This window comes from Photinus pyralis, unplaced genomic scaffold (genome assembly GCF_008802855.1).
Source record: "Photinus pyralis isolate 1611_PpyrPB1 unplaced genomic scaffold, Ppyr1.3 Ppyr1.4_LG9, whole genome shotgun sequence".
NCBI classification, from domain to species: domain Eukaryota; kingdom Metazoa; phylum Arthropoda; class Insecta; order Coleoptera; family Lampyridae; genus Photinus; species Photinus pyralis.
The window spans coordinates 3,257,783-3,273,998 of record NW_022170878.1 but is presented as its reverse complement, the minus strand read 5'-3'; the positions used below and the strand labels follow the sequence as shown (position 1 = coordinate 3,273,998).

Sequence of the window (16,216 nt, the reverse complement as noted above, 5' to 3'; positions counted from 1 at the left end):
ATAGGGCCGATCCTAACTCAACTCCATGTAAAATCCCATAAGGCGATTTTCTAGTGTCAATGTCATTTGAAGGTGACTAAATAGAGAGGTTAATAACCTAACGATAGCCATATAGGGCCGATCCTAACTCAACTCCATGTAAAATCCCATAAGGCGATTTTCTAGTGTCAATGTCATTTGAAGGTGACTAAATAGAGAGGTTAATAACCTAACGATAGCCATATAGGGCCGATCCTAACTCAACTCCATGTAAAATCCCATAAGGTGATTGATTTTCTAGTGTCGTCAAGGTCATATACCTCTCCCCCTGGCGGCGACTTTAAAACTAGAGCTCTCAAAGGTTAACGATCTTAATTGCGCCTTGTTGTAAACTAAACAAAGGTCAACGATTTACCTCGAGGGAGGGGATGCCTTACGAGGGCGTGGTTAACTTGCGGGAATATAAAGTGATCTGTTAGGGTTGTTAGGCTTAATTAATAGATAGCAAGATGACAAAAACTATTAGAGCAGTCGTGATAAAATCAAAGGGATCGCAAAAGAAGAGACTTGAGGAGTTATTAATAAATTTAAAGAAATTAAAGTGGGATATTGAACTGCTTCAATGCCAACGTAGAATGAAGAAGTTAAATTTAAAATGAGTGATGTGGTGGAAGAAATTTCGTCTATGGAGTTCTCGGGCTGGAAGACCTTCTGTATAGAATTTTTCATGGAGACTAAGAAGCTATAATTAAATAAGTTTACCAAATAATTACTCGCTAAACAAAAATTTGTTACAATTTTTGTAAACATGCATCCAATAAACTTTGTTTGAATGCACCTAATTTACTTATACTAGTCCAAATCCAAACCACCTACAAAGTGAATAGCAAAAAGATTAAGTAGTTTTATCATGTAGGAGTAAAAGAGTTCCGGTTAAAGTATTTAATGGGAAAGTTATTCATAATAGTTAATGGGTATCATACGTAAAATACATAAAAAAATGGCACATCTTATCTTCGCGAAGAACGTGTTCTCAATCTTCACTTCACCTTTATATTGAGAATATTAAGAGTACACTATTTTTATTATCGAGGTACGTTTCGAAACGTATCCCTAGTAGAAGTAGTATTTGAATATAAGTAATTTTTATAACTTAGGGGAACTTAATTGTTTCAAGAGTGGAGCGCACAATACAAAATGAAGTAGTTTTATCGTCTGGGAGTAAATGTTTTACGGTATTTAATGGGAAAGTTATTCATAATAGTTAATGGGTGGATAATTTTGGAGCCTTTTAGAATTTAGGTGAAGGAAAAAACTGTTTCTACATTCTATGGAATTAAGAAATTTCAATCGAGCGCATTAGTTGTGCATGTCTTTGACCTATTATCATATGTACTACGTAAAAATAGACGTTTTATCTCCGCGGAGAACTTATTCTCAATCTTCATTTCACCTTTATATTGAGAATATTAGAGTACCTACATTAAAGTTACATTTTTAAAACGTATCACTCCTACAAGTAGTATTTAAATATAAGTAATTTTAATGAACTTAATGGTACATTTATTCAAAAGAGTGGTACTTTAAGGTAGAGCACAAATGTTAACAATATTTTGTTTAAAACCTAACAAAAATTGCTCCGATACCTAATGTATATTTAGCGGGATTTACTGCGATGCTTTTCGATACAGCGGAAGCGATGATCCTACATTACCAGCGTCGGCTTTTCATGAGAAAATGTTACTACTGCATCTCGTTAATATCCGCGGAGTCTCCCTGAATTAGCAGCACCTATAGTAGGAATGATGGTTGGCGCGGGCGACCGCGGTTTTGCGTGCGCTATTTAAGTGTATGCATCGGGTACCGTATTAGAGAATGCATTAACTGCATCCATACAGACCCGCCGTGTCCCCCAGCTAGCCATTCTCCTATACTTAAGCAAGATCGTGGGAGTAAGCGTTATGCAAACTTCTTTTCTATGCGATCACTAATAAATCTACGTATTTATGCACTGCTAAAATCGAACTATTTACGCTCATACTTAAAACGCAAACGAATTATACTTAAATTGCTCGTTTTACCATTCTCGTTGGCAAACGAATTATATCATTATAGGTTGCTCGTTTTATTCCCTTTAAATAAAAAATTAACCGTCTGTTCAACTACATTTATTTCTCTAAAAGCTATACCTGCAAATTACATTATTTTTCTAAAAGCTAATTACCTATTTACACATTTATTTTAAAAAATTAACAAATTTTTCAATATATGCTACTTCTTCCTCCAGACGTCGTTCGTTGAGGCGTGCTGCCGCAACTTCCTCCTCCAACCTCCTGGTTTTCTCTTGCGCCTCGAGATAACGTTGTCTAAATATCGGCGCCTTCTGTTCCAACCAGGCCAGCGACGCCCTGCCTAATTCTCGAGGCGTAGAGGGCTCGAACCAGGAGGGAGCGACGTCTGAAGGTTGTGGCACTCCTGATGTTGAAGGCGGCTGGGAGATTGTTTCATATAGTTCCCTCAACACTTTCATATCCTTCTGTGCGTGTCTGTAATAAAGAGAATAGGAATATTAGAACATTCTTTTCGCTAAAATTTCAAAGCAACACTTACTGAGGATGCAGACCTGTGGTGGTGGTACTCGTTTGTTGTTTCTCTTCTTCTATCGGCGGTGGCGGGGGTGGTGGGATGATTATATGCTGCAGTATTTGCGCTGTTGCCTCTGGGATACTGAAACAAACACACAAATATTAATGTTAGGTTAATTTTGATTACATTTTTTGCAACTTACTGTAATTGATAACTGGTAGATGTTGAGGGTAATATTGGAGCAGGAGGCGCTGCTGCAGCACTTGCATGATGTTGATAATGACTGCAAATATAAATTAAAAGTATTAGACGTTTTTTCGGTGCACTTTTAAAATAACTTACAGCATGTTATTGACACTGCTTGTTTTTAGGCCGTGCTCCAACGATGCGTCACTGAGCTTTGGTGTGGGTATTACTCTAAAAAAAAAAGGGAAAAAATTAATTTCATGCTATTTTTTACATCATGAATTATTATTTACCTTTGGGGTGCATATACATGATGGATGTTACCATCCAAGTGGTCCAGCAACTCATCTAGAGTACTGTATGTACTATTGTTCCGTAGATGGGTAGTTGTAGTTCTATAAAAAAAAAATACGGTAATGTTATTATCATGTCTTGAACCTATTGGTAAGACAATTACACAAAAAAATCATATTTACCTCTCAGTTTGACCACCCTCGTCTTCGGTAACCAAATTGATGATGTCTTCCTGTTGTGCTGCAGTTTTGGATAAGTTGCTTTGCAGCATATCCTTTAGTGTGGGTAAATTGTCACTTGTTTTTTTTTGAACACTTTTTGTGGTGGAAAGTTTCACGCGTTTTGATGCCGGCATCGTAGCCATTCGTGAACTGTTTCATGTAAGGCATGGGGATGGGTATATACTCAGAAAATTTTGTTAACGTTAGCATAAACTCTCCCGGGACGTAGACTTTGCCCAGGCAGGTTGACTGTTAAAGGTCTAAACAAAAAACTGCAACTTACACCTGCCGATAAGAAAATTCTAAGTAACATTAGGATAAACTCTCACGCTATGTAAACTTTGCTCAGACAGGTTAAAAGTCAAAGAAACCCACACCTGCCGATAAGATTATTCCAAGTAATAGAAGAAAGTAGGTCATGCGCGTGCAACAACCTTTGCTTTGCACTTATAAAAGAGGATCTGTTTCTGTTCCGAGATTTACTTACGTATAGAGTATCTTTCGGATGGTGTCTCGGTTGTTACACCTAGGTGATCTAATCGCACAAGTGTTGGGTAACTGTGCTGCATTTCTAGGATTTACACAGATAAAAATTAAAACCCTTTGATCAGCATAGTAAGTATGGAATCTGTTTCGAGTATCAGCAGTGAGATCGTTAACCTAACTCGACATTCCGCAAAACTCTTAAAAAAGAAATCTGAAATTGTTAAACACATTTCAATCGCTAAAACCAACATCCGAATATTGCAAAGAGCTATTGTTAATCAAATTCATTTGAATAATCCGAATGAAAATTCTTCGAGACTCGAATAATTTGGCTCTCTTGAAAACCTATTTGGCCACGTTACAAGAGCGATTAAAGAATTTTTCCTCGAATAAAAGGGGTTGTGGGATCGATGTCAACAATAAAAATCGATCACGTAAACTAGCGTGGTACACATTAGACTCCTGCTTCAATGGTCGTTTAATTACTGGTGTTATTGCTAATTTTGATTATAAGGATCCCCTAATTTTTATAAATCATGCGTACGATTGTTTTTTACGCAAAATTAAGGTAGCTTTAACACGATCTATGTTAAAAGTAAACGTAATCTTAACTTGTAATTTTATTCATCCTCAAACTGGTATTATAGACTTGAAAACATTCCAGACCAAAAATGCGCCGATTGATGTCGGTACCAATCTTAAGGAATGGTACAGAGAAAACGTTTTCGATAAAATTCAAACAAAGTTAGAAACTTTTTCCGAAAAAAATTCAGGTTGGGCATTATCGGATATCGTAAATCTCAAAATCAATATTAATAGTTACGTACCCATTAGAGGTGGATTTTCAACATACGTTAAAGTTCCTCCTTTCATAGCCTAAAAGAGCAGTTATTAACGTAAAGAATAATGATCAGTTTTGTTTTCTGTGGTCAATAGTCGCCGCTTTGTACCCTGTTGATAAAAATGCTGATAGAGTAAATAATTATCCTCATTTTGATCAAGTATTAAAACGTGGATCGATTAAATTTCCTATTAAACTAACAGATATTAAAATATTTGAGGACTTAAATGACATTTCCATTAACTTATATTGCGTAGATAAAAGAAATATATTTCCTTTTATGTTAAGTAGCAAAGTTGATAATAGAAAAACTGTCAATTTATTGGTGTTGGTTCCTAGCAAAAGCGCGAAAGTTCACAATTCGAGTAACAGCTACTACCATTTTGCATGGATTAAAAATATGTCAGCATTGTTATCTGCACAGCTGTCCCGCCGAGGACATAAAAAATTCTTCTGTAATATTTGCTTGAACCATTTTTTATCTAGTGATTTAGTAAAAAAGCATACGCTTAAATGTCACAAAGTCAATAAGTGTTCCATTCGATTGCCTAATGACTCTGAAAAGATTCTAAAATTTACACATTATTCTAACATGGAGAAAGTACCATTTACTATTTACGCGGACCTCGAGTGTATCTTGGAGAAATGTGATAAAGCCAATCTTCCAGACACCAATACCATACTTTACCAAAAGCATACTCCGTTTAGTATTGCCTTTTACCTTAAGTGTTCGTATGATGAATCACTTTCAAAATTTTTTTCATACCGAGGTCAGGATTGTATTCAATGGTTTATTAAACGCTTGCGTGAGATTGCCGATTGGGCAAATGAAATTGTGAATACTATTGTTCCCATGGAAGTTCTTAATCCTCTTCAGATGCAAAACTATTTGAACGCTATAGTGTGTCACATTTGCGAGAAACCTTTTACGGAAGATCAAATTAAAGTACGCGATCACCATCATATGACGGGGAGGTACAGGGGGGCGGCTCACCAGGCATGTAATTTGAACTTTAACCACTCCCACGTTATACCAGTCGTTTTCCATAACTTAAGCGGATACGATGCCCATTTTTTTATTCGAGAACTCGCTACCGGCTTTCCTGGCGGAATTAAACTCTTACCTTTAAACAAAGAAAAATATATCTCTTTTACGAAGCATGTGCAGAACACTAGCATAGATTTTCGATTTATCGATTCCTTTAGATTTATGAGTAGTAGTATAGATACCCTATCTTCGTATTTAGATAATGAGCAGAAAACTATTACTAGAGCGCATTGTCGTAATGCAAATGAATTCCATTTGTTAACTCGAAAGGGAGTGTTTCCATATGATTACGTTGATTCGTGGGAGAAATTAAATGAGACGGCGTTACCATCTCGAGATGCATTTTTTAGTCAATTAAAAAATGAAGCTGTGAGCGAAGCGGACTATGAACATGCGAATAACATTTGGAGCACGTTCGAAATTAAAACCTTAGGTCAATATTCTGATCTCTATTTGATGACGGACGTTCTCCTTTTGGCAGATATCTTTGAAAATTTTAGGGATACTTGTTTGCGCACCTATCGCTTAGATCCGTTACATTATTACACCGCCCCGGGTTTGGCATTTGACGCAATGCTTAAAGTCACCGACGTTAAATTAGAGCTTTTAAGTGACATTGATCAAATGATGTTTATTGAAAGTGGTATAAGAGGAGGTGTAGCACAATGTTCAATGAGATACGCGAAGGCCAATAACCCGTACATGAAAGAGAAATATAATCCTAACCTCGAGACGGCTTATTTGATGTATTATGATATTAATAACCTTTATGGTGCCTCAATGTGTGAATTCTTGCCTTGTAGCGATTTTTCCTTTGTAGATGACATTCAAAATTTAGATATTCTAAACCATCCTGATGATTCAGACGTTGGTTATATTGTAGACTGTGATTTAGAGTATCCCTTGGAATGCCACAGATTACATTCTGATTTACCTTTGGCCCCAGAGCATCTAGTGCCAAATAACTCAAAATTAAAGAAACTAATGCTTACCTTGTACCCAAAGCACAACTACGTAGTTCATTATAGAAATTTAAAGATGTACGTACAACATGGATTAAAGTTGATAAAAATAAATAGAGTATTACGGTTTAAGCAATCACCGTGGTTGAAAAAGTATATTGAATTAAACACTCGCATGAGGCAACAAGCGAAAAATATGTTTGAAATAGAATTTTACAAATTAATGATTAATTGCGTCTATGGTAAACTTATGGAGAACGTGCGAAAATACAAAGATGTGAAACTATTAACTAAATGGGAGGGAAGGTATGGAGCCCGTGCGTATATAGCGAAGCCAAACTTTAGCAGTTGTACGATTTTTGATAAGGATATGGTTATAATAGAGATGGATAGGTTAGAGATATTTTTCAATAAACCAATATACGCGGGATTTGCCGTTTTAGATATATCGAAAACGTTTCTCTATGACTTTCATTATAACTACATTCTCAAAAAGTTTAAAGATAAAACAAAACTTCTATATACAGATACCGATAGCCTAATATACTATTTTACAGTTCCCAATATATACGAGAATATAAAAGATGATATACATCGATTTGATACCTCAAATTATGATATCAATAATGAATATGGGATTCCATTAGTCAATAAAAAAATCCCCGGTCTAATGAAAGATGAAAATCATGGGCACATTATGACCGAATTTGTAGGCCTTCGTGCTAAGATGTACGCTTATGAAGTAGAGGGAAAATTGACGAAAAAATCTAAAGGGTCTACATCGACTAGCATCAGAGAAATTACTCTAAATGATTACAAGAATGCTTTGTTTAACGTTCTAATTATAAAACGAAGTCAGCATCTTATTCGTTCGAAAAAACATACAGTATTTACGTTGAAGCAGGAGAAAGTAGTATTGAGTCCTCACGATGACAAACGTGTTATCTGTGCTAATAACATTGATACCCGTCCTTGGGGATTCAAATGTCATTGACAATGTCTCACAGCCCCTTTTTTACATTTCAGAATACATCCGCCACATCATGAACCATGAAAATTTGAAAATTCAGTTGGAGCATGAATTACATTACACTTCTGTTCCAGTTTATAAAAAATTTTTGAAACGAGCTCTTTTGGAAATTCCGTCCGTGCAAAATTATGCTTTAATTAATGAAATTTTACAGAACCTGGTCTTACCGGACGAATGTTTCAGTTGGTGTGCTACTTTTAGAAATATAAGTCCAGACAGTATTAGATTACTTGTAGATAGGAAGCTTGAACTAGATAAGTTAGTTGACTCTGTTATAAGTTCATCAAAAATTAGTGGCAATCAAATAGTAGATAGCTTACCATTAAATATCAAAATCTATATAACCAATTTACTTAATTCAAAGGCTGTTCATAGAAATATTATTTGTGTGATAAACGAAAGTATATGTGAATCTGCACAGTACGCTAATGTCAATGCTCTAGAAATGTTTATCGATATATGTATAGAGAAAAGTATCGAATGCAAATTTAACCCTTATGAAGATACTCGTCATAAACAAATTTACCGATGGATAATGGGAAATATACAAAAAGGAGAAGGTGATTCAAACGCAATTCTTGGCTGGACTTGTGGGCCAGATTCTTCAATCTGGCCATCCACCCAATTAATCGATTATAAGAAGACGTATGAGTTACTTTTAAAAATAATGAGTACAGATGATAGTGCTAGGAAAAAAAAACCTGTAAAAAAATATGTTGTATGGTAATTAAAAGACTAAATGTTTTTATTGACTTTTATTTACAACGAATAAGCTCACAACACAATGTTATTCTTATCAATCCAAGATCTTTCGTCTAATCCCCACCATTTGACATACACTTTATCTTTCTTCCGTCGTAGTACCTTTTCTACCAAGTATACGTCGGAATATTTTGCCTTTTGGAGTTCCTGCTCGTAGAATCCTCCAAGTATAGGTTTCCCGTTCATGTCTTCCAACAAATATGTCACAGGATTGGTTATTTGTACTTTTACAATTTTGAATAGTTCACTGGACCAGTTGGATGTGTAGCCTTTAGCAAATATAGATTTAAACTTACTAATTCGAACTACATCGCCAACATTAAATCGATATCTTTTGTTGAAAAGCTTGATGTGGTTGTAGACATTCAGCTGCGTGTCGACCTTTACTTCGATCGGCTTCATCCCCGTTGTTCGATGTTTACGATTATTGTATTCATTTGTGATCAATTCAATTGCATCAATCCATACATACTTTCCACGGAGACTAAACTGTCTGTATAAATAATTTTTGATGGTTCTAATTGTTCTTTCGGCTATGGCAGCCTTTTTTGTACTGTACGTGGAGTAGTGATTAATGCGTTCTTGTGTCATCAATTTGGCGAATGATTTGTTATAGAATTCCTTCCCAGCATCGGTCTGTAGATTTTGCGGTCTACGCCTGGTAGTTTTGAAAATATCTTGCATGGCTTTTGTTAACTCCTCGCCCGTTTTGGTCTTCAATCCTCTTGTCCACAAATATTTTGAGAAGCAATCGATAACTACCAGTATGTATTTGTAGCCTTTATTCTGTTTAGCGTAGGGTATGAATTCGGCCAAATCTGCTTGCCAAAGATCATCATACCCTTTAATAACGGTACGTCTACGTGGAAAGTTTTTGCGCGCTGCTTTATGTAGCTCATTTACCACCTGCTGCATCCTTTATTACTTTATGCAATGTTTCTTTGACCGCTTTCAGCTCTTCCTCTAGTACCTCCACGTAATTGCGAAGACCGTCTACAGGTGCTTTCGCAATCTGCATATAATATGTGAAAAATCCCTTATTTATGGCATCGCCGTCGTCTATTGGTTCGCCTACATTCATTAACCGGTTTTCGTTGAGATTTAGTCTTGTTGATAGGTAGTGTTGTAAGGTTAGGGCATCATGTCGTTCAATAGGATCCGCAACATTACTTAGTCTCTTATTTTCCACATTTATCGTATCGTCAGTAATGGAAAATTTTGTCTTTAGCAGTTTTCCAAATTGAGCATGGGTATGCGAACGTCCGAATTTATCCATGGTGAATGTAACCAAAAAGACTGAAAAGGGGTATTTATACTAGTTGACGTAAAAATCGCTGCGTGGGCTTTTGTATGTAACCCTCCTCGTACATCTCTTCCACGATTGATATTATGTCATTTTTTACACCAGTGTTGCCGGCCATTTTTTCACCCCATAAAACCTCTAAATCGCGAATCAATTCATGTACGCTATTCCAGTATTTGTATTCGATCGGTCGATCGACTTCCTTGAATAGAGTAATACCGCTTCCGGATTTCGTACGCCCCCTCTTCGCATCTTCCTCCTCCTTTAATAGAGGCTTTATTATGAGCGTATACTTTTTGCTCTTATTGCCACGAATCTGCTCGGTGGGATCGTAATTGCGCGGTGCGACATGAGTTGCTATTATTATCTGCTTATAGTTACTTCTATCCTGATTGGATACTAGCGATTCATCCGGCTCATTCATAATGATAAGTTCGTATAGGCCTGCTGTACCCTTATATCGAACGCCATTAATCATTAAATCGTCACCATTGATCATCACCGGTGTGTTGCCCATGGTCCACTTATCAGTCTCAACATTATAATGAATTCCAAAGGTTGTGTCAATTGCATTACTCGTATCTCTTATCATGCGCTCGACGTATATACGCGGTAGGTGGTTGTATTGTTCCAAAAAAGCTTGCGAACCTTGCATATCGAGTAATGAAGCAGATGATGATGCGATAGAGGACACTTCTTCTTCTTCCTCTGCTTGATGCTCTCCTATCACTGTACTCTGTAGAAATGATGGGGGCTGTCTCAATGATGGTGTAGCCGTGGAGCGAAAAGGTCTAACCATTGGGCTAATATCGGTTGGTGGATATTTTTGGAAGTAGGGAAGTCTAGCCAGAGGACTAATCTCGGTAAGTGAAGAGGGCCTTCGTCTCGCTCGCGAGTAATAAGGTATCGCAGGCGTTGAACGCTGTGGTGGCGACTTTCTTTTTGCGGGTGATAAACGTTTGGAAGGTGATGTAAATACTTCATCCTCTGGCTCCTCCTTTTTCGTTACCACCGATGGCAGTGGTTCGATTTTCTTTACGATTTGGGATAGCGGTTGAATTAGTGGTTTATACGTTCGTACAAATTCCAGTTCTCTAATAGAACGATCCGCTTTGAGACGATTGTACTTTTGTTGTATCGCTTTACGAGCCTGAACTATTCGTCTTTTCAAGGCCATCTCCTTATTATCCATGATGCGATCAAGGGAACAGGTAACAGATAAACAGGGGGAACAGGGGACCTATTTCTTGATAAGCTGTTTATTTTTGGAAGCTGTTGACTTGATAGCCGTTTATTTCCAACTGAACAATAAACACGTTCTCATGGTATTATATAGTGATCGAAACCTTTCCTGAAGCGACCGTTTCGCACATCTGCATCCTTATTGATCACCATAAAGCCATACGGAGTTCGCCAACTTTCCGAGCACATCTCTCGGAACAGAGGCATAGGTATAATGGGAGCGACGTGATCTTCATAAATGTGTCGCAAATTCAAGTCGTCCTGCTCGAATAGGACAATTAAGTTAGCATTATCTCTAATCAATTGTTTAGGAATTTTAGAATACGTTTGACCCAAGTAGAAACAATCGATAGCGTTATGTCTACCCATGGAAAAGTACGCTCTAATGTTATCCTGTTTTTCACAAGCGATATCGTCAAAGATAAAAATTGAATTAGGTTTGGCCGCATTTGGTTCCATAATGTCGGAATTCTCGCTAAATGTGAAGAAGCCAATATCCTTCATCGGCTGCAGAATTTCCCCCAAAAGTTTATATTTCTCTTGATTCAATGATTTGGAATAGACGTACACGTGTTTGAAACGTAGACCATTGGGCTCAGTTAACAGACTGAGCATCGTATTTGTTTTACCACAATTAGACGGTCCGCAGATTAAGCATCTTACGCTATTTGGAAGTAACTCGCCATGTTTTTTGCCCTCTACATTTGTCGTTATAAAGGTATCCAGATTTTGAATGGACAGCTTATGCTTCTGCGTCACAACCTTCATTTTAGACGGTTGAAATAAAACTACGAACATTTTCGTCAATACATTTTATTTATACATTAAAAAAAATACAACTTATAGTTTTTTCACTTCTCCAGTCAAAGGATTGTATTGAACTAGTGCATCGTGCAGGATCAGACAATAAGCAACAGTTCCCGCCTCGAAGGCCTCCATCGACTCCATTTCCAGCTTAACATCTACCGTTGAATGCTTCAGAGATTCGTTTTGTTTTGAACAGTCTAGCACAAAGATTGGACAACTTTTAAAATACAAATAGTCAAACAGAGCGTCTTGCTCATCCTTGGCATAATAATCTCGTCGAAAGTTTACGTAGTTTTGATACGCCGTTATGTACTTATTTGCATTAAAATCTAAATGCATCGCCTCGTACGGATAACTTTCAGAGTTGAGATGCAATTTTAGATTTCGAATTTTGACGTTATCGAAATCGCCCGCTCTTGTCTCATGCGAAAACTTCTTCCCGCTACGTTGAAATGCAACAATTCCCCATCGAGGTTTTTCTAATTGAGTTGAGGTCTTGATTGGCCATATATCCGACTGTGCCTGTTTCAGTGCGGGTAATTCGTACAGTTCCCACTGTCGAAAAGGTATTGTAATTGTTGCACCCTTATTAATCCGTTCGTATAGACCGATTTTGGCACTGTCGCTAACTGTCACGTGCGGAACTTTCCATTGAATTTTGGTTAACGATATTACTGCATCGTTGGCGGTTCCCATGTAACAATCGGTATCGCTTCTAGCTCGAATTAGCACCAATTCTTGTCGCATGTTTACAATAACTTGACGATAATCCTCCATGCTTCCGAATAAATGTTTTAGCGGTATACAGACAGCGAAATGTTTTTCTTTGTTGCTTTTGTTGTAATCTACTTGAACGGATTCGTTTGTGGGTGACCATCCCAAATGCTGCATTCCTTTGCTTTCAGTAGACGTATACGATATGTATCCTTTCAGAGAGGATGTAATTCCAGGATTCCTACACACATCTACTTTTTGTCCTCCCAACTCGTAGCGAATTTCCTCGAAAAGGAATGGAGCGAAATTATTTGTTAGGTTGCATGTTTTTGCAATGGCACCCTCTTCTTGTGACTGACTCCATTCAATTTTTCCTTCTATGTACAAGAAGCTATCGTACGTGGCGGTTATCAGTTCTTGATTTTGAATTAATATACGGATTTCACTGGAAAGCCCAAAATTCGAAGATCCTCCGTATGGGAGATAGGTGTGAATATCGGACTTGATTATGGTCTCATCAAAACGTGCGTTTTGAAAGACGTTTAACGAGTCTGCAGCCGCCGCCATTTTGCACTTTTAGACCAATGGATTCCAAGAAATATTTTTCTGCAGGCGTTAATGTGCCCGGGCCCTGTCCCGATTGAGAATAAGTCGATTTCCGGTTACCTCGGTTATTTATAGTATTGAGGAAAGATGGCAGTGGACCTTGATTAATACGTAACCCCATATTCTTTTAACTCTAATCGTACTGTAAAAGGCTCACTTGCACCGAAATCAATTGGTTCACCCTTTTGATTTGTCAGCTTTATAGTTATATTGCTAATTCTACTGGTATTTACTTGCAAATATTGAGTATTACTGGGAATTTTATCTAAGCGGTAACCCGGTGGAACAGAAACGTCTATTTCATAAAGTACTTTAGCGGGATTTCCGTTGCGATAGGATAGGATAAGATTGCACTCTATGTGAATGTTGGTATGTTTAATGATTTGTATATCTAAAGCAGATGTATGTAGAACGTTCGCTTCCAATATCTTCGATTCGAAACCGATCATGCGTCCTATGCAGTCTCTTGGAGTAAAATCTATATCAAAGTCGCAGCTAAGTTCGCACTTGAGCGTATTGTTATTTGTACGTAAACTAAAGCGATTTGGAATGCGAGCTTTTATATACGCGCTTAGCTCTTCCAACTCGTATGCACCGTGAGGAATTCCTATTCCGTGGGAATTATCACCTCTCCTAATATAGAATTTATCGTTTCCCGCGTGAATATTTCTAATACTGTTACAGCCATAGAAACCGACCACCCCTATTACGTACAATTTCTCGGATGGAAGTTCTATGGGTGGATAAAAATCATGACTGGCTGTATTTCCAACGCCCTCTATGCTGAAGGTTGTCGACATTATGACTACAGGTACCGAGATAAAATGCGTGTTATTTATACAGAAATTTTAAGCACAGATGACCGCAATTCGTTGTTCCAAATTGTTGCTCTTGCCCGTAATTATAATAAATTTTACAGTCGCGGAAATACTCAATCACTTCTCGTGGTGGTGGAATATTACCGAAACTATCATAGTACCACACTCGTTCACCACGTTTTTTATAAGACACCCAATGAGTGCCACGCCCTCGTTGGTTATCTAAATTAATAACACCGGATTCATTTTTCCATGGCGATATAGGCATACTATCTCGCATAAACACATCCCTAAAGTATGGTACACACCCTCTTGCATGCTTACGTAGATCTACATCTGTCAACGGCCGCTTGGGCAATTTTTGAAGTTTTTTTTTTTCGTAAATGCAAGGCTAAACTGCCTCCCGATTTGTAAGGTTTCAAGTACAGCGCACCGCCACTTTTATTTCCTATAGCGATCGATTCCATCGTGCGATTATGGCGTGATGTTTCATCTAGCATTTTACGAGCGTCACGGGATGCATTAACTGCTTTAGCAATGCCTGCAGCACCGCCGGCTAAAGCTCCAACTGCTGACAGACCAGCAAATAGGGGTATCAGGAATGGTAAAAACCCTCCCTGTTTTGGTATGGGAATTACTCTAGGCACGCTTACATTTTTCCTACCACCTAAACTTTTTACTGCCATATTTGCTGCCGTAACAGCTGACTTTATTATATCCACAGTATTGCCGCTTTTCCTCATTTTCTTAGCAATCTTCCTACGCAAGTTCAATAAACTGCTCTTCTTCCCCTTAACTCCCATCCCCAACTTTCGTTTCACTTTCATAATGGTGCCTACTGTAAGAGCGGCAGCTCGTTCACCTAACTTTGCGTTGGAAGCTTTTAACCGTTCCCAAGCTTTCCGCTCTAAAACGCGATCTGCTTGATGTCGTCTTTCCAAGTCTTGGTTATCCCTATAGCTAATGTCGTGCTCTTTGCACTGAGCGTCTAGCGGGTTTATTCCGGGATCGCCTCGCTTTAACCTTTTATCTAATTTAGTGCCAGGTCCGCAATACTGATAGCCTGGAATATGTAGCTCAACTGGAAGTTTGTTTATGAGAGTATTAACCAAGCCACTCCCACCCGTACACTTCCGCTTCCGATTCAACATTGTTGACGTGTAGCAATTGGTTGCGATATTTATAGGAAACCATCCATCAAAAGAAAATGCTCAAATAAAGTAATAACGTTTACTGAGGTCGATATATGTGATACATTAAATAAGTAGGTCGATAGTGTAGGATTTCCATCATGCAAACTGTATTATGAGAATTTACATTGTACTTATAATTTAACACATTCTCAATATCGCGATAGATGTCATCGTTGCCGTCGTCACCATCGTCACCAAATTCCATTTTCCGAAAGTGTCGGTAGTTATTCACCTCTTCAATGATATTTTGATAAAAAGATGGCAGCGCGTAAGATTCCAATAATTCTAGTCGATAATTGATAATATCTTTTTGGTTGAAAAACTCTTCAACGTCGTTCTTGTTCATTGCGCAGGAATGGTTCCCGCGTCGAAATGTCACACTCTTTAACATTTTCTCAGCATCCTTCACCGATTGCCAATTGTAAAAAATTGTAATATTGTTAGTAAGTGATTCAGAACTTTCCTCATATTCGATATCTTCCTCTTCTTTAACATTCGACCAATTAATACGACCTTCAATTTCATGCGATCGAAGAAATTTCATTTCAAGGTATGTTTGCCACTTTAGAAGCGTTTCCCAATCCTCTTTCACCATCACTATAGCATTGTCGGAGGAGCAAGCGATTCGTAGAACTGGTGTAAGATTAAGGTGTGTACTGTAACTGTAACCTACTTCAACGAACTGACCATCGAGGAGATCGTACGAAGTACAATCGATTAAACGTTCTTCGATCACTTTATTATGTATATTTTCAATGTGGGGAGGTGAGGGAGTAGCATCATCATCATCATCATCTCCGTTGCGATTACAACACCAACACGAACACGTAAAGTAGTTATTATTGAAGCTATTTTTGGTATCTATGTGCACTGATTTCATAAGAACTGCACACCTAGACGACGATGCCAAAACTGAGCAGTTTTATGATGAAGTACTAATTTTATTATGAAATAAAAAAAAAATTTCGTATATCATGTTTATTTTTAGACTTTCATTATTAGATACAATTTCTATATTTACATAAACTTTAAATTAGTCGTTTGCCCAGCAGATCCAGCACTTGTTATGTAAACATCCTTATTGGCTATGGTGGCTCTGAATGTTTCAAGACGATTATCTTCTTTAAAGTAGTTGTAG

General features: G+C 37.6%; 4 protein-coding genes across 4 annotated transcripts in view; 2 read left to right on the top strand and 2 right to left on the bottom strand.

Moving 5' to 3' along the window:
- Positions 1 to 16,216, top strand: part of LOC116180386 (homeobox protein OTX2-A-like) — a 123,517-nt gene that overhangs the window by 12,442 nt on the left and 94,859 nt on the right. The window lies entirely within an intron of this gene.
- LOC116180387 lies at positions 1,857 to 3,458 on the bottom strand. Its single transcript, XM_031500355.1, has 6 exons — positions 3,228 to 3,458; positions 3,045 to 3,146; positions 2,908 to 2,982; positions 2,768 to 2,848; positions 2,590 to 2,706; positions 1,857 to 2,525 (listed from the first exon to the last, which is right to left on the bottom strand). The coding sequence occupies exons 1-6, from the start codon at positions 3,407 to 3,409 to the stop codon at positions 2,216 to 2,218; spliced, it is 867 nt and encodes a 288-aa protein (XP_031356215.1). The 5' UTR covers positions 3,410 to 3,458; the 3' UTR covers positions 1,857 to 2,215.
- LOC116180712 lies at positions 5,186 to 7,597 on the top strand. Its single transcript, XM_031500831.1, has one exon. It carries the CDS (start codon positions 5,186 to 5,188, stop codon positions 7,595 to 7,597), a length of 2,412 nt encoding a protein of 803 aa, XP_031356691.1.
- LOC116180709 lies at positions 11,781 to 13,028 on the bottom strand. Its single transcript, XM_031500830.1, has one exon. It carries the CDS (start codon positions 13,026 to 13,028, stop codon positions 11,781 to 11,783), a length of 1,248 nt encoding a protein of 415 aa, XP_031356690.1.

Bases quoted from the DNA above. Each gene is read 5' to 3' on its own strand.
- LOC116180712 (XM_031500831.1), top strand. From the start codon at position 5,186: ATGGAGAAAGTACCATTTACTATTTACGCGGACCTCGAGTGTATCTTG.
- LOC116180709 (XM_031500830.1), bottom strand. From the start codon at position 13,028: ATGGCGGCGGCTGCAGACTCGTTAAACGTCTTTCAAAACGCACGTTTT.
- LOC116180387 (XM_031500355.1), bottom strand. From the start codon at position 3,409: ATGGCTACGATGCCGGCATCAAAACGCGTGAAACTTTCCACCACAAAA. The intron at 2,983-3,044 runs GTAAATAATAAT...TTTTTTTTTTAG, and splicing joins CATGTATATGCACCCCAAAG to AGTAATACCCACACCAAAGC. The intron at 2,707-2,767 runs GTAAGTTGCAAA...TGTTTGTTTCAG, and splicing joins TCTACCAGTTATCAATTACA to TATCCCAGAGGCAACAGCGC.